We start from the raw sequence: 25,937 nt of genomic DNA on the forward strand, positions 1-25,937 counted from the left end.
ACTTTCAGGCAATGGAAATTTCATTTTTCAAATAGCTCTGCTGGTGAGACACAGAATCTGTTTCCCATATACAGCTGAACATTTAATCAGAAAGCATTTTTTATTCTAATAAAGGCCATTTTATTACACAGAAAACTTTGCCCATAAGCATCCCAAGGATTCCTAACATTTTCCACATCTCCAAACGGTTACAGTTGGTATTCTTACCTGTGCTCATTTGCTGTGACAGAGTCAAATTAAAATTAATTGAAGAAACTCCCATTGAATTCATGGCTAAAACTGTGACGGCATGTGTGTGTTCAGTCCATGGAAATGAGCAGGTAGTGCCGTTATCCACATATTCTGACCACGTGGTGTTTCCTGACGTTTGATGCTTTATAACGTAGCGGCTCACGCTGCACAAGGAGCGATTCTGCATCAGTGGCTGCAGCAAACATTGGCATTAATTCACTTCCCAGGCTTTCGTTTCAAAAGCAAATGTTATTTGGGCAGAAGGTGCTGTTCCAATTTTAAGAAAACACGACCCAAGAAGGATATTCTATAGACTGGCTACCGTCCTTTTAGCAAAGGGAGTATAGTTCATTTAAAGACTTCATTTCTTGTCTCTCCCTCCACGACCTGACACACTGTCTGCATTTCCAGTGCCAGGAGGGCAGGGGGGACAAAGAAACACAAACTTTTGGACTCCTCTAGTAACTCACTGTTTTATGTCAGTATTTTTCAGGATGGAAAACCCAGCACAGGTGACTGTTTGCACACCAAACATGGGCAAACAGGGGTGGGCAGTCACTGATGTACTTTTTTTCTGTCTGGCACTAACCTTTCCCTGCAGCTTTGCACAGTTTGCAGGCAGTCCCAGTGCTGTATATACGGGCAGCTGTTGGGAGGCAGCAGCACATTCTGCTCAGGGATCGGGGGCAGCAGAACTTGGCCGCTGAAAACTGAATCTCATTCTAACTTCCAGCCTTCAATTCCATGTTACTAATTTTTTTCTGACTATTAGAACAAATTGCATTTTAAGTCTCGGTTTCAAAGCATTTGTATAACTAAGAGTGAAAGTGCAGACTGATGGGAACATGTCGTACAGCAGCGACACTTCAGCTGCGTTAGGACAAGTCCTCAGCACAGGACGGACCTGGACCTGCTGGAGAGGGGCCAGAGGAGCCACAGAAATGATCCGAGGCTGAAGCAGCTCTGCTGGGAGGACAGGCTGAGTGAGTTGGGGTGTTCAGCTGGAGAACAGAAGCTCCGGGGAGACCTTATTGCACCTTTCTGTATTTAAAAGGGGCCAATAAGAAAGATGGGGACAGACTTTTGAGCAGGGCCTGTTGTGATAGGACAAAGGGTGATGGTTCCAAACTTTAGGAGGGAGATTCAGGCTGGACATGAGGAAGAAATTGTTGCCCCTGAGGGTGGTGAGAGCCTGGCCCAGGTTGGCCAGAGCGTTGGTGGATGAACCATCCCTGGAGACATCCCAGGCCAGGCTGGACGGGGCTCTGAGCAACCTGAGCTGGTGAAGATGTCCCTCCTCATGGCAGGGGTGGCACTGGGGGAGTTGGGAAGCTCTTTCCAACCCAAATTAGTCTATGATTTTGTAAGTCAGACAGCAGGTCTGGTCTCTGCACAAAGGCAAGGAAGTTTGCAGCCTGTCCAGAGTCTGAGAGCTCTCCTCAAGCAGCGAGGACTGCAAGACTTCAGGAATAACGGGCTGTTCCCCATTACATACAGTTTGCCATGGCTGCACCTCAGATGCGTCCACTCTACCAAAATCAGCTCTTTCAGTCTGGAAACACACCTGCTACCAGTGAAGTCTGTGCTGAGCCTCACTGACCTCTCAACCCTCCAGAGCAACCACACAGCACTAGGGAAGTGTCTGTCCTACTGCATTACTATAAACTTGGTAATGAGTAGGGTTCAAAATCAGAGCAAGGTGTGCCAGCTATCTGCAGGAAAGGCTACAGAGAATAAAAACAGAAAGGAGGAGGGGGGAAGTAACAAAACCAGGAGGGAGTAAAGCACAAGCCAGGCTGAGCAAGGGCAGCAGAACCATCTCACTTTGTGTTGCAGAATTACCATCAATAACCACCTGCAACCTCTACCTGCTCTAGTATTAGCCAAACAAGTGTCAGTAGCACAAATTAAGTCATATCCCAAATGCATACAAAGTCCCATCAACAGTGACCACCCAAGTTTGCCTCCCAGGGAAGCATGTGCTTGTTGTACTCCCTTTTTGGGTGATTCTACCAGTGGGTTTTGGATCAAAGTGAAAAACCGAAAGGTCATTGTTCTCACCTTCCACAGGAGAGTAACGTTTTTCTGCCTCCTTGCTGGATCTTCAATAATAATTCTCCAGAATTCAGGGCCCTGTAAGGGAGCTGCAAGATTGCAGAGTTTTGAACGAACAGCATCAGATCTCAATCTGAAGCCAGTCAGGCCACCCGAGCGCGCTCTGGAGCACACGTACCTTTGACATCTTTCACAAGCGTGTGGGCTGATCCGCTCCAGTTGCTCCAGTAACCTGCTCCAGTCAGCTCTCTGCACCGGACCTGAACAACATACTCAACGCAAAGTTTCTGAACTTGTATCACAGCTGATCTTGTTGGTGCATTTGAAACTTCGTAAAGCTGTAAACAGAAGTCAAAATATTCAGAGTAAGAACAAAAGGCTGTTTAGGCATCTGATACAAAACTCCTGAAAATGAACCCAATGAGGAAGTGCCCTAATCAGTAATATTCCTGTGCTAGATAATGCAAATGCTTGTAACCGTGATTCATCACATGCCACAAATTCCACAAAAAACAGTTAAGACACTAAATGACAACACCGCAACATTTCATGCTTCAGTCTAGACTAAAAAAGACAGTACCTCCCATGTAATTTCTTCCCTGTTCACAGCGTACCGAATCTGAAATGTAAGATCATCATTTGCAAATATTGGGTTTGTCCAGCTCACATTCAGCAGCCCAACATTCCTGGTGATTTCTGCTTTAACACTGGAGGGAGGAAGCAGCTTCACTAGTAAATGGAAAGAAAAATAAATAGTATAATGTCTGCACTAACATTTCTCTTTAAATCCAGTCATCGTGGTTTACTCTTCCCTGTCCTGAGGGCAGCAGGTAACACATCTCTGATATTCCAGGTAAAGCTGGACTATAACACAAATCAAAACAACTCCCCCATCCAGGCTGCCCGGCCCACTCACTGCAGATCAAAGCATTGCAGACTAAAAAAGGCAATGTTTGTCTCATGGGAAACTCACTCCAATTTGGACACAAACTAAAATTACTAAAAAAATATTAAGTTGAAATATAAAAATCAAAGTTTCCTACACAACAAACACATAATGATCTATTTTATTATTCTGCTTTACTTCACATAGCCCTTCTGTGGCCTAGCTGCCATGTCTTCTCTCTACATAAGTTCACATTTGTGTCCAAAAAAATACACAGCCCAATGAACACTCTGAGTCACAGACCAGATAATCAGATGTGCTTTGCACATTTTGCAGTGTTTGAAAACACTCAAGCACTGTTCCTGCCTCTTGCTTTTATACAAATTTAGGTAAATGCTCTACGTGTCACAAAAGAAACTTCACAAAAGCATGCAAGAGGGTGAACAGTCTGTGGGATTTTAAAGGAATATATATAACTAAGTAATAGAGATAGTGCTGCACTGTATCAAAGTATAAACAACAGCTAATTGAAGACTTCAGAAAAACAACCAAGAACCTTAAGAACAAGACTGCCTTCCTAAATATAATACTTTCATTTTCTGTAGTTGTCTTTGCAAAACACGCAGTAGGATAAACATGCAAAGCTGGGTGTTTCATTTTAAAGAGATCTGGGTGTTTCATTTTAAAGAGATGAGCTGCAGTCGCAACCTGCTCCTGTGCCAAGCAAAATGTATGGAAATAACATCTAATCCCATGTCTTTTAGAAGACAAAATCAAAACTCTTATGTCTGCATGTTCTTTCCACAGCCTAATTTATTTAAAATGCTATGAAGAAGTACTTTACCTACATCATATAAGGAATGAGATCCCAAGTCACAAGTGAAGAAAAACGAGCACGAATCTTGACCTACCCACATCTGCTGGAACGACACAAGTTGGTGAGGACTCCAGTGTTCCTAGCGAGTGCTTAAATTCTATCCACATGGTATATCCAGATAAAAGAAAAATCGGCTGAAATGTGCACTCGTAAGAATGATTCTTCTGTAAACGGCATTCTTTCACCTCTGATTTTGGAGAAGTACTTGGAACATCAGAACAATAAATTGTGCTCCTTGAAAGAGGAAAAAAAAAATTTAGTTAACAAATTGCAACTATAAGCTGCTCATGGCATCAGTAAAACAGAACTCTGAAGGCAATTAAAACAAATGGTGTCACTGGCACCATCTGGGGTTTTTTGATTATTATTTGGACAGATCTTGAACTTGAATCTGCACTAAATGGATAAATAACACTGCAATGTTGCTCCCCAAAGCTTTGGCTCTTTGCCTGAAACAAGCAGGACCTGAAGGCTCTCCCCAGTGCAAAATATTTTGATAAGACACAACAGGAACAAACAGGTACGACAGGAACAGGTATCTCAAAACACTCATAAATCAGGTTAGTGGTGTGGCAGGTGTTGGCAACCAGCACAGTAATGCAGATCCCAGCCAAGAATTCATTCCAGCTGGGAACATGACTTTCAAAACCCCAACTGGCATCAAAGGGAAAGCTGCCACGTGGATCCATCAGACACGTACAGCAAAGTCTCCAGGAGATGGAAATCCTATAAAAATATCAATTCTGAAGGGTGGTATTAAAATCCCACAGTCAGTATCGCATCTGGCAACAGAAGAGAGGAGAGCTGCACTCTGGATAAAACAGCATGGGACATCTTATCAGTGATGGAAAGTTTTCAAATTTCTCCTAATTTCTCCCAAGCTTGCGCACGGCTCAGACTTGTGGTGAGAGCAGCCGCATCGGGTATTAGTTCCTCAACTGAACCACAAAAGTTACACTTGGCTGAATCTCTCCTCTGCCTGTTGACATTGCCAATACTGATCAAACCGGTGCCTCGTGCTTTGAAGGCTCAGCTGAGCACTCTCTGTTTGTCCAATACGTGCATTTCTGTGCTGTTTCTGTTGGCAGCACCGACTGCAGAGGAAGATGCAGCAACAGCCCAACCACAACAAAACCCCAGCAGCAAAGTCATCCCACCACACGGGTTTCAGCTGTAAAACAGAACTGCAGCTGCAACGCAGAAGAAAAGCTCTGGAAAACCTGACATGTCTGATGTTGAAGCAACATGTCTGAGTTCCAACCGTCATCATGAGGACTTGCCTGTGTCTCAGCAAAATCCACCAGCTCCAACATATTTATGGTGCCTTCTAAAATCAAGCTCAGGCAATTAAAAAACCTGATGATTTCACTTGGTCCCAAGATTATAAACATTCCAGTTCTTTTTGTGGTTTTGTTCCTAATATGCAATAGAACATTATGCAAGTTATTCTGGTGTTTTCATAACTAAACATTTTCAAACACCTTATGCTTCAGCTGTTTGGTAGCCACTACATTCATGTGGGCCCCAATGATTTCTGTTTTTTCTTATTTCTCCTCTTTCAGAACTTCCTATTAACAAACCAAAAAAAAAATAAAGACCAAAAAGGTAGATCACAATAAACACTAGCATCTGGGAAGTGCTTTCAGTCTGTGTTAACGTTCACTGTTGGATCTAGCAGGAATGCTGTAACAAATGTACGGATTATCACCTCCTACTACTAACCAACATTTTTAGCTAAACCTGAACAGTGAAAAGTGAGAATAAAAACTATGGCTAGAGCAGCACAGTTTTTATTTCAAGCTCCCTGCCCAGAAGTACACTCATATTCATATTTGTGAAGACAGTTGAAACAGAACCTATTCCAGCAGTCAGTCGGTCACTAATCCTGTCCTAAAAGTCTCCACTTGAAATCTTGAGCATTCCAGTTATTACTTTAGTACACAAAACCCTGAGAAATATTCACCTGCATAGTATGATAGTCCAAAACTTCAGCCCACCTCCACCAGAGAGGACAGTCCAGTCTTCCAAAGGATTAGGCCGTCAGGGCCGACTGAAGCTTGTTTGCCAAAACCTTTGCATATCCAGTCCAGCAGTGCAGTAAAACTAGAGATATTTTTCTCAGAAAGGCTCGTCTGTCTGTCTGTCTTGTTTATATAAAGACTAACACGGTTCTAGGAAACTCCTGAGCTCAATATATTAGTAACTCAAAGGGATTTTTTAGTTTCACAGGAAAACAATACTATCTCAGGCAGCATTTGTTCACATAAATGAAGATAAGGATGATCATTCCACTCATTTAATAACCAGTTTTCTATTTTGTAAACAATAATTGTTTGCACCGCACCCCAGGTCCCCTGCTCTGTCCAAAACAGACAAAATTAAAACAACTATTTTAAAACAATCTAGGCCAAAACATGTGACCAAACCCATGGAAACCAAGAAGTGCTCTGGCCACCGAAGATGCTACTTTCATAAAATACCTTTTGTGAACCAAGATTCGATTCTCTCTCTACAAGCAAGATTTTTTTTCCATCTGGAATGAATTAAGTTCCATCCCTCTATTTTTATCTACTATCTGTATATAGAAAAAAAGAAGATAGGAAATTATAGAAAAATCAAAGATTGAATGGAGACCTCCAGAGGTCTCTAGTCAAACCTCCAACTAAAAAGGGTTAAATTCAAAGTCAGATGAAGCTCCCAGGGTCCTGTCTGGTCAAGGTTTGAAAGTCTCCAAGGACAGAGATTCTACAGCCTCTCTGGGCCACTGCTCAGTCACCCTCACTGGGAATGGTTATTTTTCCCTTATTTCCTTATAATTTGTACATACAAACAACCAGAAGAATAATTTTTATAACTAATACAAGCAAACACATGTACTTTAAGACAACTGCCTTCCAAACTGTACTGACAGGGTTTACAAATGCTGAAAAAAACCTGCAAATAGAATCCACACTACATACTTGGGTATGTGTGGTCCCTTCTCTGCACACATAGTTAATACCTCTGGAGTTCCAGTTGGGAAAAAGTCTGGCACATTTTATAATCATATCTATTCCCAATTCTTTGCTGTAATAGTATTTCCAGAGCAAAGCTGTACGTACCTGTAGTATCTTAACTGCAAGGAACTCCCCAGGAGCACTGTGGTTGGGTTTGCAGACCATGTGCAAGTCATTTGAGTTAAGTACCCATCCGTTTCACAAGTGATATTAATATTCACATCTAATTAAAACACATGGCAACTTTATCAATAAAAATATCACTGTTTAGACAAAAAAAAAAAAGCATTACAAGTCATAACTGCTCAATAAAAGCTAACTGGAGTTTAAAATGGAAATATTCTGACCTTACTATTAAAATGCACCAAAATGATAATTTAAAATCATCTGGAGTCTTACCTACTACATATAATTCAGCGTATCTATGATGACATTCCCTATTTTGATGACAACAGTATAATGTGTTATAGAAGAAACTTCCTCTAGGTTTTGTTGCTTTCAAGTTGAAAAGAGTAACTTTGCTTACGCGATCGTTCACAAGCGTATACTGACTTTCTGGGATTTCTTCTGCTAAATTCAGCCACCAAACAATCTTCTTGGACACTACAGTCTTGCTTTTGTTTTTATAGATGCAATGAAATGAAACGTTAGAACCAACACTGGTCAGTATCTTAGGAGGGAAGTACAAGACTTCAGCTGCACAGAAAAAAGGGGAAAAAAGAGAAACACATTGAGATTAGAATTTGAACCAAAAAATAAAAAGAACATCATAAAAGTATATGACAATAGGAAAAAAAATATTATCATCCAGTTGTATTTCTAAATTTCCTACTTCTTAATTACTATTAACAACTACAGGGGAGGGGGCACAGATGAGCCTTTGACTGTTTCCCTCCATAACTGATTTTTGTAAATTCTGTTAGTAATAACCTTTCATATCCTCAGGCAAATAGGAATTAAATGAGCAGAAAATCACGGGAGGGTACAGTGAAAGCAATCCACAGCAGCACAAGGGAAACAGGGAATCATACGGGCTCCTGTAAACTAAATATTGGAAACTAGATTAACAGTGCTGCTTTTTACTCAGCCCACTTGCTTAAGGCATCAGGTTATTTAAATACTGTGACAAGTACTTGCAACCTCGCAAGGGTTGGCTTCTGTAACTCGTCTCACAAACACCACAAACTTTAAAATCGTAAATTTGTCCTCAGGTAAAAGCGAGAGAAGATCCAAATCAAAGAAGAGTGACATTTCAGTTTGAAAAAAAAACCTGCTCTTTTGAACCATGCAAGGATGTTGAAATCTTATGTTAGCTGAAGCATTACTGTAATAGAGGAACATCAATTTTGAGAGAATTGCTCTTTGGAATGGGGGAGAGGGGACTGAAAAAATATATATATTTTTAAAAATACTAATCAAGCTTTTCAGTAGTTATTAATCCCATTCCTATCAAAGCCAGCAGGAGATTAATGTCTCAAAAAACTTATTTTACAATCTCAGCAGTGTAGTTAATACCAAATAGTAGCAGTGATACAGTAAGTGATGCACCTAAACACAAAGAATTTGCAAAGCACATAAACAAGCAGCAGCCCAGGCGCAAGCGACAGGTGTTACACACCTGCTGAAAAGGAACAGTTTGCCAAAGATCAGCCCCAACCCAGCATGAAAAGCCTTAAAAGGGCAGATTTGCTTTCCCTGGTGGAGGAATCACACCAGATATTTTTAGGGTTTTTCCAAAATACAGGCCTTCTCAGCTAGCAGAGCAGAATTACAACGTTGTCAGAGACTTGAGTATTGAGTGGAGGTTAAATGCTGCCAGCTGTCTTTTGAAATGGAAAAACTCTTAAGAGAAAGAGCTTCTTCTGGGGCTGAAGAGGTGTTTGGGGAGCAAGCATACAGGTGCCATGGAGCTGAGTGTCCAGTCTACACCCATTAGTCCAGAACTCTTTGAGTCTGAGTCACATACAGAGGAAAGAGCAGAATCTTGGGAAGAGCCATGCAGAAAGAGAAGCAGAAGGGGAAAGAACTTCCACCGAGCTTTTCAGCCCCACTCACACATACTGCTCCTCCCTGGAGGACACGCGCTCTCAAATACTCTTTCCACAAAACAAAACAAACTAGGAAATTTGTTTTCTTCCAAAATATTACATACCGCACGTGACTGTGCGCGACCTACCTCCCCAGCTGAGATTATACGGGGAGCTCCAGTCACTCCAGAAGCCCGGACCATGGCGGTTCCTGCACCGCACGTGAACCAAGTGTGAGGAATCGAGTAGCGTATTGTCTACAGCCAGGGAGGTCTCTTCAGCAACATGAACCATCTATTGGATTACCAGAAGTCATTATTGTTGTATAAAGCAAAAGCAAAAAGAAAGATAATGGGGATAATGGGGAATCAAAACTAATAGTTTAGAGAGTACTTTTCAGGCAGCAAGATGGGTAAAAAAACCCCTTTCTTCTTTACTGTAAATTTGAATACAGTAGAGGTTGCATACCTTTGTGAAAAATGTTATTTCATTATGGGATGCTAATTAACAGCTTCTTTTTATTCCAGAGCCAGCTGCGTGGTAGCAAGAGAAAAAGCTAATTCACTAATAAAATCTATAAATATTAAACATATATGCAGGTATCATTGAATTTGGAAGAGAGTTTTGCCTTCAGACATCACAGAACCTAGCATTTCATCTCAAAAGAAAGATGGGAGCATGTGTGTAAGACCCAAGAGGTCTTTCACCATTGTGTAGTGTCAAGTCCATCTTAGCAGCTTCGCCACGCTGTTGATGTTTACCAGGCTCTACAGGACACACCAGTAGGACCAGCATGCCTAGCCCAGCTCTACCAGAGCCACGGAGGACAAGGACCGTGGTCAGAAATCCTGGGCTCTGGAAAGGCCCCACTGACCTGCTCCATCATTAGACCACGAGCAGAGCGAACTCACCTGCCAACTGCTTTGACCTGAGCTTGCAGAGATCTTCACCTCATACTCCAGCGGGTACGGCATTGGCTCGGGGTGGGACCAGCAGATCTTCACTTGACCTTCCTCTGTCATGTCTAGATGCAGGTTCAAAGGAGGTTCAGGCTTTACTGAGGACAAATTAATCGACAAGTTTACCACTAACCCTACTGCCTGCGACTGCTGGCAGTAATGGGTTTGTTTTTAGTGATTCCATATAAATTCGCTACGGTAAATCAGATCTTATTATTACTTATATACCATCTCAAAGCAATTATCCTAGTGAAGACAACCAGAAATAAGTGATTTGGCAAGAGGCATAGCTTTCAAACACAATCAGTAACTTCTACATCGCATTTTCATGAATTTTCCACCCCAGATAATGATGTCTGTTCTGCTGATGCCACCTGTTCTACTGATATCACCTCTACATTACACAAATATTCATAGTTTTACTTTCAAAAGAATTCTTAACTGAGCTTGGCAGAACACATACTAATATTATGCATTTTAAAAATATACTGCACTAAGCAGAACAAACTAGTTATGTCATTTTAAGCACTGGCAGATGTAACTCTGAATTTTTATTTTCTTCCTGTAGCATATTTTAAAAGCAGCACGATGATACGTGTGACCTCTCCTATTCAGAACTAGCCCACTCAGAGACTTTTAACTTATCCTGTCTGCAAAGCACATATAGTTCTGAAGAAGTTTCTAAAACTTCAGCTTTTTTCCCCACAGCTGACAGAATCCCTGCCTTTGTGAAATTTGCCAAAATCCGCAAGAACTGTGCATATCGGATAGCAACATGTATCAAATTAATAATGTCAGTATAATTTTAACTTGATTAAACACAGAGGAATGTTTTCCAACGTGGAAAATGCTGGAACTGTATGTGTAAGGAAGAAAGCATCAGGACAACAGAGCTGCTTGAGAAAAGAGGTAGTTTTATTTCCTAAGTAACTTTAGGAACAGCTTTTTTTTCCTCTCAATTTTAAGTCCTCAGTGACACAGACAGGTAATCTCCGCCGCTGCCCCAGACTCGGGCACAGAGAGGTCATGATCAGAATTGGAAGCTCAGTTCTAACATCCTGGCCTTTACATGGCTGCTTTTGTACTAGAGCCCAGACAGGGATTAGGTGGCTACAAAACATATTCAGCACCTCCCTGGGCAAGTGAGACAGCACCAGAAGGCCTTTTCCTGCCCTGTCTGTGCCTCCTTCTCCTGCAAAGACATCCTGCTGCTGTTCTCCAGGAAAATCATGGAATTGTTTTGGTTGGAAAAGACCTTTAAGATCATTGAGTCCAGCCATTAAGCCAATGCTGCCAAGTCCACCTCTACCCCATGTCCCTGAGAACCTCATCTACCATCTGTTCGACCCCTCCAGGGATGGTGACTCCACCACTGCCCTGGGCAGCCTGTTCCAATGCCCAACAGCCCTTTGGGGAAGAAATTGTTCCCCAGATCCAACCTCAACCTCCCCTGGTGCAACTTGAGGCCGTTTCCTCTGGTCCTGGCGCTTGTTCCCTGGGAGCAGAGCCCGACCCCCCCTGGCTCCAACCTCCTTTCAGGTTTCAGGTACAGGTCATCCTTACCTATGTCTATGGGCTTGACTGATGCCACAGGTGACCACAGAGGTGTCCCACCAACCGTCGCCTTCAGCCACATGATGAGCGTGTGGTTGAGTCCCAGGGAAGGCAGGTGACACTCACACCTGTCATACGCGCTGCAGTCACACTGAACGGCCACCACAGTCCCCTTGAGAGAGCTCGTAGACACATCTCCCAGTGACAGCTCTGATCTGCAAGGGAAAAAACAAACCTTAAACCAAAACAAACCAGTATTTCTTTCTATATTCTATCGCAATAAAGGACATTTGTCCATCTGCATAAGGTTCATTTACAAAAAAACAATATTGAAAAAAGTTTAAAAGGCAGTAACTGTAACCCATTGCTTTTACTTTGCTGCTTCTCCCGTTTTAAATATTTTCCAAGTAAAGTAGTTAAAATAGTTTAATGAAAAGTATTCCTAAGGTTTGACGGTAAAACAAACATTTTACAATACTGGGTGATACCTGTATTGAGTTGGGCCAGTTTCTGATTCCTGATGGTAAATATCAGGAGATAATTCATAGGCACACAAATTGAGTTTCCCTTACAGTGGACTAATTGTCTGCTCCCTGACACCCCATAGAGATTATGTTCTAATTCCTATTCATGAGGCAGGGAAATAAAAGCTAAACAATTTAACATTCCCTCCAGCTTCTGCTCCAATTAAGCATCACAAGCAATATAATAATAAAAAACAAGTATTCAAGGGAAAAACAAGTTTTGGAATAGCAAAAGGCTGAATAACTCCACCATTCAGAACACATTGTAGTACTCATTTTCAGTTACTCTCTATTATTTTTAAACAAGAAATAGACTCCCGTGTCCTCGAGAAGTCTATTTGATAGCGTGATGTTTGCCAGGAATGCAACACAATGCAATGCAATATACACACATTCCTACTATTGTCTTGGACAGGCTCACAGAAAGTATTCAGTAATTAATTTACTGCATTTTGGTTTTATTGGTTCCCAAAGTAAAGCACATGGGACTATTTTTAACCGAATGTTTAGATGTAGTTTCAAGGGGAGGTTGCCTTTTTCTTCTTTTTTTCTATTAACTCTCCTTTCTTATTTAACATACACATTTTTTTTATGACATAATCCACTGCAAAAAGATACACTTGAAGTTTAAAGTAACTAACAGCTGCATGGGCATAATATATGTTTCATAAACAGCTTAACCAGATTTTTTAGTAATATGGTTTCAATCCATTTTAAATGAAACAAGCTACAAAGTAGCATATACCGATACAGGTAGTAATGCATTGTGTCTCTCGATGGCCACCACATTTAGTTAATGTCTCTAAAACACACAATTGTCTTGGGTCAGCTCCAAGAAGCAGCACGAAGACACCCCAAACTGTTTCCCATGCACACGTTAGCACACAGATGCTTTTCAAGTACGTTTTACAGGCATTTTTAGAGCAATCCTCATGTGTGCAATTGCTCTTTCAAACCTGTTTTCAATCTCCATTTGCTTCAGTCAAACTATTCTGGATTTCTGAAATAAACACTGCACAAGTGGGCACAAAGCTGCTTCTGTTCTGAGAGCAACCGCCAGTTCCCAAAGAATTCTTCATTCTCATTTTTATTCCACAGATACTCTTCAGACTGATTCAGACACAGACACAGGTTTATGGTGTGCTGCAGGTATTCAATGGCACGGGCCTCCTTAAAATACTGAATTTAATAGCGTGAACATTTTGTGGCCGAACTCCTTACAGCAGCAAAGCCAAGACAAATCCTAAAAGTTAAACCATCCTGGATTCTTTCCTGCTTTTGACATTTCATCCATACAAAAAAGCTTATGAACTGTTCTGAAGTAATTTTGGAATTATTTCTGTATAGCAAGGCTTGCTTTTTTTTTTCCCTAATTCAGAGAAAGAAATTGAAGTTACTAGACTAAGAACCTTTCTGTAGGAGTTTTAAATGGTTTTATAGTTGGTACGACTCATTGTAACACTTGAATTCAAGGAGGGCAGAGAACTCTGCACTGGAGGAGAAGAAAGGACAAGATTTTCTGCCTTTTTTTGTTTTTAAATCAATTCGGTATCCAGTACATTTAACTGACTGTAGAGCACAGGGGAAACGGGCATGATGACCCTGTAAGTTGTGTGGGTTTATATGAATGTGTAGTTTATATTTATTAGTGCTAATGTCAGTCAATACTGACATTCCTAAAATAATTTTTACCAGGACTCGTTGACTTTAGGACACAAGAATTATGGAACCTTATGCTGATGGTATTTGGCAGACATACAGTTTTTAAATTACTTGGAATATTTTTGTTTTTATACTTGTGGTTCCACTTCTTTCCCCTGAATTTCCTTTCAAAGATTTCGCAGAATTTTCTTTTAAGTTCTCTGCCTTCTCCTATTGCTCTCAGATTTCATTAGTCTCAAAAAACCCACACTCAATCCAGAAGAATGTAGTTTCATCAAACCGTTTCTTTAATCTGATCTATCTGGAATGCAGTTACCACCTCACCACTCCCCCATCTTTCTCCTCTTCATTCCGAATAATTATTTTCATTTTTAAGCATTAAACTGAGCTTTGTAAAAACTGACTTTAGAGGAGCTTATGCTTTTAAAGCCCTCATAAGTTCAGGAGAGGTCAGTGCCTTCATTCAGTAGAATGAGACAGAAATTTTAGGTACACTTAAAGCAACAAGCTACTAAAAAACTGAAGTTTTCCATAGAACCTGCAGATTACCAAGAGAAACTATAAATCCTGGTCCAACAAGCACTTTATATCATGCAACAGTGATCAGACCAAAGCCAGATCCAAATTGTGCTGGGAAGAAGAAAAGTCATAGGGCTTATAAAATCTATGAGTAAAAGCTACATCCCCAGGCAGTTTTATAGTGCTGGCTGCTGGAATAGGAGAGATTTTCCTTAGCACAGAGCAGTAAGCAAAATCTACTTTGGTACTAAACATGACAACATTCTGTGAACGGATTCCTGGAGCCCACCTCTGAGATTCAACAGAAAACTAGTGAGCTTTACTGAAGTTTTACTGGCTGTAGGAGGGAGAATGTGCAAAGACAGCGTGACTTTAAGCCGGAAACATGGGACTAAAGTGTAAGACGCTGCAGAAGAGGGGAAAAAATAAATACCACATGCCCTGAACCACAGGAGTAATTACCATTGCAACAAAGGCACAAGTCCAAGGCTTGTTTTTCTTCTCTAATCCAAACACTCCTCAGTTGTGCACAGAGAGTTCTTTTAGTCAACACCTTACGCTAACACCTCCTAAATGTTTTGTATTTTGGTGCACAAATCAACACTACTTCAGCAGGTATTGTTACTCACGCTAAATTAATCTGTGGCCCTGTGGAGCTTTCAGATTTCAAGTTAGAAGCCGCGGGATGTCTTTACTGACATAGGAGTTCACTGAACTATTTAGGTAGCCAAGTTGAGGCATGTAAGAAATAAGGTCACCATTGTAACTTTGCTTTCAAAATTTCTATATCATGTGTCTGCGCAAGCTCTACCTTGACAGGAACTCACAGAGCAAGGTTGTCTGGGGTTCTAAGGCTTTTCAATCATTATCTCTCAATATATTGGATATATAGTAGCTCTAGGACAATACTTATTTTGAACAAGCTGCTCCTTTACACTGCAGAACATCTGATGACTGCCCAGCTGATGAGAGGACAATTCTCTAATGAAAGGTTAATGCTGTCCAGCTGAAGAAGGCTCAAGGTATAATCGATGCACTCAGCTAAGACACCAGTCTTGAGGCAGATTGCAAGGTTTATCCTTAGAAACATAGGAGTCTAGGCTCAGAACTAAAGGAGAGCCTCACAGGTACTTCAAACAGGTCAGAAACATCAGTACACCCTGGACATCACCATCTGTTGAAAGGGCAAATTGTAATCAGTGCTCAAAATTAAACTGGGAGCATTCAGTTATGTCACCACAAAAGGATCCCTAAGGCTACATTATTTCAGTCAATGTAATTAACCATCAGGGTTTACAGCATTCCTAGAATACATACAGCTGCAAAGATCATTCACTTTTGGTAGAAAATTAACCTAATTTGTCTAATTAAGTTTCAAAGTAATCTTTTTCCACCCGAAGACATGCTGCCAGGGAAGGGAAAAGCCCCATCATCCCTCTTGCTTAAGCCTCTTGCAGAACACTGACAGAGATTTGCTCTGCAAAGAACAGGACATCTTCTACTCAAACTAATGCAGTACCATTTAGAAGCAGGCGAATGGTGGATGCCTTCAATAAGACGATACCTCTTTAATGCTGAAACAATTAAAAGCTCTTGAGGACCCAGGCTTTTTCTTCTAGGTCAGTATTTTTGTACCTTGCCTGTCCTATATGTGAGAATTCTGGCTTGATCTCCAGACTCCCAGGGAGTAACACATGCCAGGGATGCATATTTTTAAAACTGGGAAAGTTTTCAAGGTATTTTGGCTCATGTGAATAAAATGTTAAGGTATCAGCAAGCCAGCAGGGAAAGCTGTCACCTTACCAACATCTGAAATGCTCTGCTAGCTGTGCCCCAAGAACACAGGGACCCTAAAAGAAAAATATTAGTATGAAATCTGGGTAGTGAAACAAGTTCCAACATAAGGGACCGCACTGCATCTCGCCCTTGCAGCAACAAGTAATCAAATACAGAAATGCCGCAAGGACTCCAGTGAGTCTATAGGGCCTGCTTTAGTAAATTGCATGACACTGACTGAATTCCCTTCGTAATACAAAGAACCTCTTCATCCCAGCTGGGACTTGAATCTGCTGTTCCACAGCCATCAGGCATACAAAAAAAAAAAATAAAAATCAATATAGAGATTACTATACTGGGATTACTGGCAAAGATTTTCCTATTGCTGTTGAGACTGGATGGAACAGAGGCAAAGTCACATCTACTTCTCCCACAAACACACGTGTAATGGTATTTCAGAAGTCAAAGTAATGAGGAACGCTGGAAATGCAAACCCACTCAAAATCTGATTTCAGCTTTGAAGTATTATATCGACTAAACAACCATATTTACTACTAGTTAATAGACTTGCTTGCTACCCTAACTGCAGGGATAATTTGTGGCAACTCATATCTGGCTTTTTAAGAAGTCATCACCTGTAAATTCACTAGTTCGACTATTTAAGTTTGTGTGTTCATGCAATTCCTTCCAACATATCAGTACTTCAGAAAAAACAGTGTGGTTTCGTTTTTATGATCAAATCAGGCAGGTGCTGGTGTACAAGATCTGCCCACCCCCCAGTCAGAATATTTACCACAGTGACAAGCGCACAGGGGATGTATCCCAGAGGCATCCACGTGATTAGAGCAGCATTTGGTACTGTGTTAAGTAACATAATTACTTCAAAAGAGAGAGAACATTATGGTCAAAAGCATAAAAAAGGCATAACCAAGACTGCAGCTTTAAAATTAAGCAATTCTAACAGAAAAGATATTTTAGCAAGTCAACAATTATTTCATTAAAGCGTTCTAAGAAACACAGAAAGAACAGGGGGAAGGGACTGCCCATTCCACCCATTTCTCAAAGACAGAAACATAAACTTTCCATATTGTCCAAGATTACTTTTGTATAAGACAAAGGCACATAACACATCATCTGCTTGCACAGCTAATCTTGCCACTGTGCTGCAAGCTTCAGAGGCCAATGTTGATGTTTTAGAAAATGCTTTTAGATTTCTAATGCTAACAGTGGCTAATTTGATAGTCTGTACTTACGCAGCATATAAAAGATTAAGCTTCAAGTCAGCTCTCAAGTACAACTTCAAAAATTGCACAGTACAAACTAGCAGGTCCAGCTTGCCTTTAATCCAACATTCTATGTTCCAATTTGAATCTGCAAAAAATAGAAAGGCATGAAACATTTCTATATTATGTTAAAGAAAAAAACAAACAACTGAAGAGCCAGGATAAAATTCACTTGCAAAGAGAAGACAAGTAACAGACATTCATGAAGGTGAGGCTGGACTGCAACTGTGCAAATGTTAATGAATTATCCTTGCTGAATTGGGCACCCGTATGTGTCTTTAAACATTTAAAAGACTAACAACCTAAGTGACTGGCCTGGTTTCAGCTGGGATAGAGTTAATTTTCTTCCTAGTAGCCGGTACAGCACTGTGTTTTGGATTTAGTATGAGAAGAATGTTGATAATACACTGTTTTGGTTGTTGCCAAGCCATGTTTATATCAAGGCAAGGACTTTTCAGCCAGGAGCTGCAAGTGCACAAGGAGCTGGGAGAGGGCATGGCCAGAACAGCCAACCCAAAATGGCCAGAGGTATATTCCATACTATATGACATCACACTCAGTATATATTTTGGGGGAAGAAGAAGGAAGTGGGGGACTTTTAGAGTGATGGCATTTGTTTTCCCAAGTCACCGTCACATGTGATGGAGCCCAGCTTTCCTGGAGACGGCTGAACACCCACCTGCCGAAGGGAAGCGGTGAATGAATTCCTTCTTCCACTTTACTTCATTTGTGTGCGTGGCTTTTTACTTATTAAACTGTCTTTATGTCAATCCCACTGTGGGGGAGTGAGCGAGCAGCTGCATGGGGCTGAGTTGCCAGCTGGGGTTAAACCATGACAGCAATACTGCTGCATACTAATTATTAGAGCAGGAATATATTTTACCTGGATTTACAGGCAAGGCCACAAGAGGAAGAAAGAAATTAAGCTGCTGGTTGAAGGTTTTGCTGCTAACTAGTACAGCCTCTATAAGGCTGAACTGTGTACACTTTGTGCATGCACACACAATAGCAACAAATTTAGTGCGGCAGTCTTTAACAGAGATTTATTTGTCCCATGAGACAGTTCTTGTAAAATTAAATTCTAGTCTACTGAGGTCAATGAGATTCCTGACACTGCTAGCAGCACATCAACAGGCCAATACGCTGCTCAGAGATTGGGGTTTACAGGAAGAGAAAGACAGCCTAGGAAAAAGTAATTAAATCTAATCCATGTGCAAATATTTACTAAGGCATCACAGCTCCAGGAAGAAAAGATTGCACTTGCTCTCCACTGCCGCCACCTCCTGAAGTTTAAATCCCATATCTACAAAAAGATTGAAAATATTTCTCATAGAATCTAGACACCTTTGAAGATCTGGGCTTATGTCCTTGTATCCTGTGCTACATATTTTATTCAGAACTCCTCCAGAAAAACAGCCAACTTCTGTTTTCCCTTTGAAACTGTGCTACACAATTTCCCACATCTTCCTGTAAAGAATTCCGTGAAGAGGGATTTTACCATACTAATTTGTCTGCTCTGGATAAAAATGAATACCCATTGATACGACCCAAGCCCCCTCAAACAACAAAACACCCCAACCATGTTCTGAAGAAGTAACTTCTTATGCCTTTGAATGGAAAACCTACCTATTTCCTGAGAAGCAGAAATACTGATTTCTGAAGGAATAAATTTTCTTGCTTGCATGCTTGCTCTGTACAAAGAACAATCAATGTTGTTATCACTCCAAAGGCAACACAGAAAACTTTCTTCATTCATTAGCACAGGAGGTTTGGTTTCAGGAGCTCCATGCTCTATTCTCCAGCCAGACCAGCTCTCTACAACTTCAGCAGAGAAAGGACTCAAAAATGTCTTATTCAGCAGCATACAGGGTAATGTAAAGTTCCTGGGAGGAATCTGATGGACCATGCACTGGGCATCTGCCACCTGAAGAAAGCCTGCAAATATAAAGGCAAAGATATTGGAAATAAAACAAAAAGTTCTTATTACTTGACAATGAAAAGGGAGTGGCTGACGTTTTACATGAACTCATTCATTACATAAAAATCAGACTATTTCCAGAGGCTGTTCTCCTCTGAGTTGGAGACACAATTACTATCAGCATCCCCTCTGAACTGGTGTCACAACTGACAGATGCCAAAGTTTTCTCCCACAAAGCTACTACACCTAACTTCTTGTTTTCTCCACCTCCTAAAACAGGTCAAGACTGTAGGGGAAGCATCTCTTTGGGATAAACTGGCTTACATTAATTCAAAATACACTGAATCCTAAATCTAAGTCCACACACTACACAGGTATGAGCCTCATCTCCCCCTGCAGTGGTGGGACACTTGCAATCCACCTCTTATTATCAAGGCTCCATTACTGTAGAAAAAATAATCCCATTGTAAATATAACACATAGTCATGTTGTAACTGTTGAATACCAAATAATAGTATTACAACAATGTATGACTGGATGTACCTACACAACCCCAGGGCATTATCTGGGAAATCAGATGTAGGAAAAGAATAATCTTTTCCATCAGACTTAGATTCTTCAAAATAAAATCACTCTGACCACATTTGTAGCTCTTGTTGGTAAGCCATAGCTTGAATTACGCTAACAATGATGTTGAGAATGATGAGCATGTTGGTTTTGGAAATAGCTTACTGTAAAACACTGCATGAATTTCAAAGATTAAAGCTCTACTTACAGAAAGGCATGTGGGTCATTTGTGCACTTTGCATTTAGCTTTTTGCTCAGTAAGGGCATAAATATTTTAAGCAGTTCATTAGATAGAAATTAATTCACGCTCTATGCCTTGCAATAGCCAACATAAGAAAAACAGAATTTCTCTAGCACTGTTTGATTAATAGCACAAAAGCATAGACTAAACAATATAAAACCACAAAAATAAAGCTTTTTAAAAAGTAGATGCTGTGTTCCTCTGCAGTGCGTTAAAGTGTTTTGGTTCTTCTCTACCCAGATTTTGCACTACCAGACTCCTGAAGGGTTCTGCTCTTTCCTCCTCTCTCATTTAACAGTCTGTGCCTCTGCAGATATCAGTTTCATTACACTTCCTGGCTCCATGAAGAGGATTCAGTTGGCCAAACAGACTTTTAGTCCATCATACAGGATTCAAAAGGGACAAACGAGTAAGTGATGTGACAGCCTATGAAGCAGGACAGGTAACTAACATATCAAGCAATTCACAGAGGCAACTGCAGGGTGAGAAGTGGTTCCTGTCAGGCATCTGTTTTTCTAAAATACAGACTCCCCTCTTACACATCAGATAATCTCACAGGATTAATTAAATCCTATAAAATCAAAATGTGTGCAGCTACTTACCACTTCTGCAGAAGTGTTAAAAAATGAGAATGCATTACAATACAGAACGTTTAGTGTAGGATTGCTATAGCTCTTAAATGGCCATTAATAAACTGCAGCATACATTCAAAATATTTTCCTGCTACAGATGTGCCGTTTGCCTATGACACAGACGCACAGGAGGCCAGCACTTACAGTTCTGTCCCTCACCTCTGGGTTAACATGGCTACCAAGATGCCAGCCATGGCTTTTCGTTTATTTGGAAACAGCCCAAGGTGGCCACTCAACAGATACACTTCTGGTCATTATGGGTCATAAGGTAGTGACAAACTGCTCTGAAGCCCAATGAAAACTCCCTGGGGCAGCCACGTTTTCTAACTGAAACATAGGTAATTTGTTTAGCTTAAGTCAACAAGACAATATTGTAGAGACACAAGACAACACAAATTTTGAAACTAACTTAATCGGATTACAGTATCTGCTCTCTCCCTAAGCATCATCACCAAAAGCCTTTGAATAGTTATTTTAATAAAAAAAATGAAAGGCAAATACCAGCTGTTTCTGAACAGCATACACCAATACTGCCACAGATGTTTTCCAATTAGAAACCCAGTTTATTATACCAAACGTTTGCAGCTAATTGAGCACCCATTAACAACACTGTCACATGAAAGCGGAACATCAACCACCTAAGAAAGCAGAGCTCAAACTCAAAGTCACACCCTGGCTACACTGAATTAACAGAAACTTTGCAGTTCTGACAGAACCCAGATTTTGTCTTCCACTTTTGGCCCTATTAAGGTAACAAAACAAAATGTCCATGAACTATCTTACCAAATTTGGACTGGGACATTTATCTGATTGGGTCTTGACTCACCACATACTTCCTACTGGCGTTTCCTGGTCTTAAAAGTGAGTTGCACTGTTTTTTGGGACAAGACACATGGGCAAAACCCTGAGAGTGTCAACATTTCAATTCTGCACAGTGGTAACATCAGCTCCTTTGTATATTCTAGTTGCACGTTGTGATAAAATACTAATCCAGTAGCACGACTTGAAATACCACTGTAAGACAGAAATGGTGATTACTCTCCATTCTACATAATTACCAGACTTATTTTTTCAGTAACTTACCCAATAGGACAAACGTGGCCAGAATGATTTGCTGATACATCTTGTTTCGTAGAGCTGATCTGAAAAACATGAGAAAAGTAACCGAGAGCTGATAATTATCTGTCTATTATTTCATTTGGGTTTAATTTTGGTGCACTTCAGGTAATTTAATACCCACACCTTTGTACACAGAAAGGAAGAACAAAATCAGAATGTAATCTGAGAAAAAAAAACATTGCTTAGAATATCAATTAAATGTCAACACAGCTCTTCCTTCATCATTAGAGCTGTACGGCACCTCTTTTCTCCAGGCTTTTGCTCGTCATCGTTCAGCTTCTGTGTTTGCCCATCCGAAAGGCACTACAAATCCAAACAATCAAAATGCTCAAGAGATATTCAATTTTCCAAGTGCAGGATACACAAAAGCACCTGGGCACCCATTTTAACAGTGAAAACATCATGAAACTTTACAGTAATATTTCAATACTGCTCTTTGATTTCAGATACTTTGTTCTTTTTAATTTTCATCCCATAGTTACACAAATTCTGTTAAAATCCAAATATAAGCATTTTTGTATTTTAAATAAAGCTCAGTAGTGCATATCAGAATAAAATAGAGAGAGTTCGGTTGCCTTTGTAGTTAACCAGAACCGAAAGGTTAGTAAAATTTACAGCTCAAGTCAGACAGAGAATGCTGGGGCAAGAAATCTGGGGAGTCCCTCCAAAGCAGTCTCATTCCTTAAATATTTCTGAGAACAATTTCCTTGACAACACCTGTGGTGCCAAAAGAACTGGCGCCAACATGCAGTAATCCACTGGCCTTTCAGTTTGGGGGTGCATGTACTGTACTATTAATGTATATACTATTAATATATACCTATATACATACACACTGTGTGATACATATAGATTACTCTATACCAGCTACATAGCAGTGGGCTCTGCAGCCTGGAAGGAAAGTATAGATGGACAGAAAAGACCAAAAGGAAAGAAAAAGGGTATTTTCTTTGTATTTTTTGCCACCCCTGTCAGCACACACTCCGAGTACATGCCCTTTGTCTCATCTCCTCAATAAGCCCCCACAGAATGGAGCGTCAGCCCCACAGAGGAACTGGAGGCTGCTGATAAATCCAAATAATTTGGTTGTGATAAGGAGTGGCAGCCTCTGCTCAGAGCTGTCCATTACAGAATCATTTCAGTTGGAAGAGACCCTCAAGATCGAGTCCAACCATAACCTAACTCTGGCACTAACCCATGTCCCTAAGAACCTTGTCTATGTGTCTTTTAAACCCCTCCAGGGATGGTGATCCCTTCTCTTTGCCCTCACCAGACTTCGACCTCACCCAGTGACCCTGACATTGCTTTAAGCCTTGACCACGGATTAAAGCAGAGGTGATTCAACAGGCAGAGCTCTCTACCTCAGACAACTGAGTAGTGAAGTTCAAATATCTCCATGTTCTTGTCTTCCTCCAAGCTCTCCTGCAAGAAAAGCTGTCGCAGATTTAGCTGGGGCCAAAGTGGGAGCCAAGCACAGCCCATCTTTATTCTGGTCTGCAAGATGAATCAGTCCCATCCACTTTCCTCCCCATTTGCCCAGGTTATAATCAGAGTAAATTTTAAGCTACATCTTGAGCAATTGAAGAGGAAAGCTCAAAATTTCAAAGGCAGAGCTTCATAACTCCTACTCCAGAGGAAAACGTGCCTCTCAGCACAGCTGTTAGGCTGAGCCTTCCTCTACCTCTGCCATTAGTCTGTTTCTAATAGGAGACCCATGAAGGCCAGAGGAATTACCCAGCTACAACCTTCTATTAAGTCTGTAATTTCACAAAGATAATTTGGGGTAATTTCCAAAAGAGAGAAGTTATCTATTTTTTTTTCCAAGTTTCTGACTGAAAGAAAAAATATATTTTAAAATAATTTACTTAACATAAGCGTATTCTATTCCTACTACTAAATGTATGGTTTAATGAAAAATAGTCCGTGTTCCTCCTCTAAAGGTACAACAAAAATTTGCTGCTCATAGCCTGACCACTTCTCAGTAAAAAACTGGCAGAGATCACTTTCATATGTTGTACAAGAAAATAAGATGCATTTCAAAAGGCCATAAATTAGCAATATGTCACAGATAGGACTGCAAATGCTTTAAGGCTCTCTCTTTCAAAACAGGTAAAAAACTGTCCACCATCAAGAGCAAGAAATAATCCATAAAGCTATGGCCCATCGCTTGCTTTCCCATCATAGGCACTGCAAGAAGCAAGAGCTGTCACCCAGGTATCTTGGCCCTCTTGCTCCCAGATGTCTGAAGGAAAGAACAACTATTCTGGTAACTACACATATATTACTACTTCAAAGCATAACATGAAACACCCTCATTTGTTCCTGTAAGTAAGAAGACAAATAGTTAATTGTGTTAATGCAGCTGCTGTGTTAGTTACAGCCATGTAATACCTACTGTGGACTGGGAAAAAAAGCAACCACAGATCCCCAGATCCACATGCACCTCAAAGAAGGAAAGTTAGAAGTACATAGTCCACTGAGGATAAAGGCATTTTCACTTCCTCATGCCCTAAAAATGACGAGATAGCAGAACCTGATTGCTCTATCAGCACTAATTGAACCATAATTAACAATATTTGGACCAGAAAGCAAAAACACAGTTAAGACCAGCTCAAGACATCTTCTCTTCCTACATCTATTGCATCAACCTAGGCTGATTTTTACAAAGGTGTTATTTTTCAGTCCTGGTTCAAACACTCATAAACAAAAAAATAGTGCTGTAGATAATAAAAAACCAATGTAAGCTGCATGTCACCATCACTAGCTCCTTTCCTGTTCAAAGTTCAGTATCACTTGAGTAAACTTTGTACAGGAATTGGGTAAAAGAGACACCTACAGATAACTCCCAGAACTAGATGAATGTACCGCTGGACCAGACACAGGGCTACCCAATATATTTTCTGGTGAGAATACCGAACTTACCAGAATTTCTAACTTCATTGTAAGAAAGAATATAACTTTTACAAGAAGAGTTACAAGGAATGTGAAGTTAAATAAAGGAGAATTATTAACACTTGTAACTATAGCTCTATCCCAGAGAGAGTAAATTAACTCAGGAAGGACAAATGGTTTCACGTGTGGCTGGGGAAGTATCCACACAAATCGAAGGAACTGGGGCCCAATTCAATGCATCTATCTTAAGATACCGCATTCTGGATCCACCAACTTGCTGCTGCGGCTTACAAGAAATTCTCCAATTTCATATGTAAATAGCATGTTCCTCTCCATGTTAACCGGTGTACAAAGACTTTTACTGAGGACAGTCCCTCTCGTAACAAAAACACCCAATTTAAAACAAAAAGCAGCAGATAGGGCAAGCAGGGAGGACAACAATTAAAGTAAGATCATTTTTCTTTACAGGCTGGCTGAGAAATTGTACAATCCACTCGCATATCAGCATGGGAACCATTTTCAGCACGGCCTGAAACAACCACGGCTGGTGATCCCACAGACACCCGCTCAATGGGCACGGAAAACATACAAAGAGTTTTCCTTTTCCCTCTGGAGCTGCCTTTTTTTTCAGTTTCTTGCTTTGAAAACATTTCTGCATGTCTCCTTTCTGAACTACCAAAAAAAAAAGGGGGTTAGTATGAAAAGAGGATGGCAACAAGAGGCAGTTCTACCTGTCCAGTTTGAACGGCAGTGAACAGAGGGTGGCACTGGTGACTAAGAGTGATGAGTCCTGGACAACAACCCGTCCTGGACACAGCACAACCCTGATGCCACTAAACTCAACTGCAAAATTCTCACCGACTTAACAGGGACACAGGGACTAGATGAGCAAATGTTGCATATTAGTGGCTTCCAATGAGCAATTTCAAAGCCTGTAGACAGAAATCCAGTTGCCAGGATCTCCTGCTTTTTTCCCCTATGTATAGAGTCCGGAGTTCCTCTTTTTCTTATTCCCACCCTCCCAAAAAACAACAACAGCTGCTAGTTAATGGGAAACAGGAACATAACACTGCAAGCACACAGACTGTCCCTGACTTTTGCATGCTACAGCTGTTTTTAAATATTTAAAAGATCTCTGTAAAGCAGAAAAATATTTTAGCAATAATGCCTACGCAGAGTGCCTTCGGGCCAGCTCTTCAAGGGTGCCGGGAGCTTTCCA

General features: G+C 40.7%; 1 protein-coding gene across 17 annotated transcripts in view; it reads right to left on the reverse strand.

Moving 5' to 3' along the window:
• LEPR (leptin receptor) overlaps positions 1 to 25,937 on the reverse strand; it is a 36,718-nt gene that overhangs the window by 9,458 nt on the left and 1,323 nt on the right. For 8 of the 17 annotated variants that reach the window (XM_021296410.2, XM_021296393.2, XM_065071969.1 and 5 more), the window contains exons 2-14: positions 21,791 to 21,849; positions 18,976 to 19,284; positions 17,320 to 17,437; positions 11,595 to 11,800; positions 9,984 to 10,129; positions 9,222 to 9,366; positions 7,445 to 7,741; positions 7,151 to 7,268; positions 4,084 to 4,283; positions 2,867 to 3,015; positions 2,465 to 2,624; positions 2,293 to 2,375; positions 208 to 424 (exon numbers count right to left, since the gene is read on the reverse strand). In XM_021296410.2, coding sequence (XP_021152085.2) covers positions 208 to 424; positions 2,293 to 2,375; positions 2,465 to 2,624; positions 2,867 to 3,015; positions 4,084 to 4,283; positions 7,151 to 7,268; positions 7,445 to 7,741; positions 9,222 to 9,366; positions 9,984 to 10,129; positions 11,595 to 11,800; positions 17,320 to 17,437; positions 18,976 to 19,284; positions 21,791 to 21,849 — 2,207 coding nt within the window. Of the gene's footprint in view, positions 1 to 207; positions 425 to 2,292; positions 2,376 to 2,464; positions 2,625 to 2,866; positions 3,016 to 4,083; positions 4,284 to 7,150; positions 7,269 to 7,444; positions 7,742 to 9,221; positions 9,367 to 9,983; positions 10,130 to 11,594; positions 11,801 to 17,319; positions 17,438 to 18,975; positions 19,285 to 21,533; positions 21,673 to 21,790; positions 21,850 to 25,937 lie in introns of those variants that run through there. The other 9 variants (XM_065071975.1, XM_065071974.1, XM_065071983.1 and 6 more) reach the window with 4 other exon arrangements.

The sequence above is a fragment of the Columba livia genome, chromosome 8 (genome assembly GCF_036013475.1).
Source record: "Columba livia isolate bColLiv1 breed racing homer chromosome 8, bColLiv1.pat.W.v2, whole genome shotgun sequence".
Lineage (NCBI taxonomy): Eukaryota > Metazoa > Chordata > Aves > Columbiformes > Columbidae > Columba > Columba livia.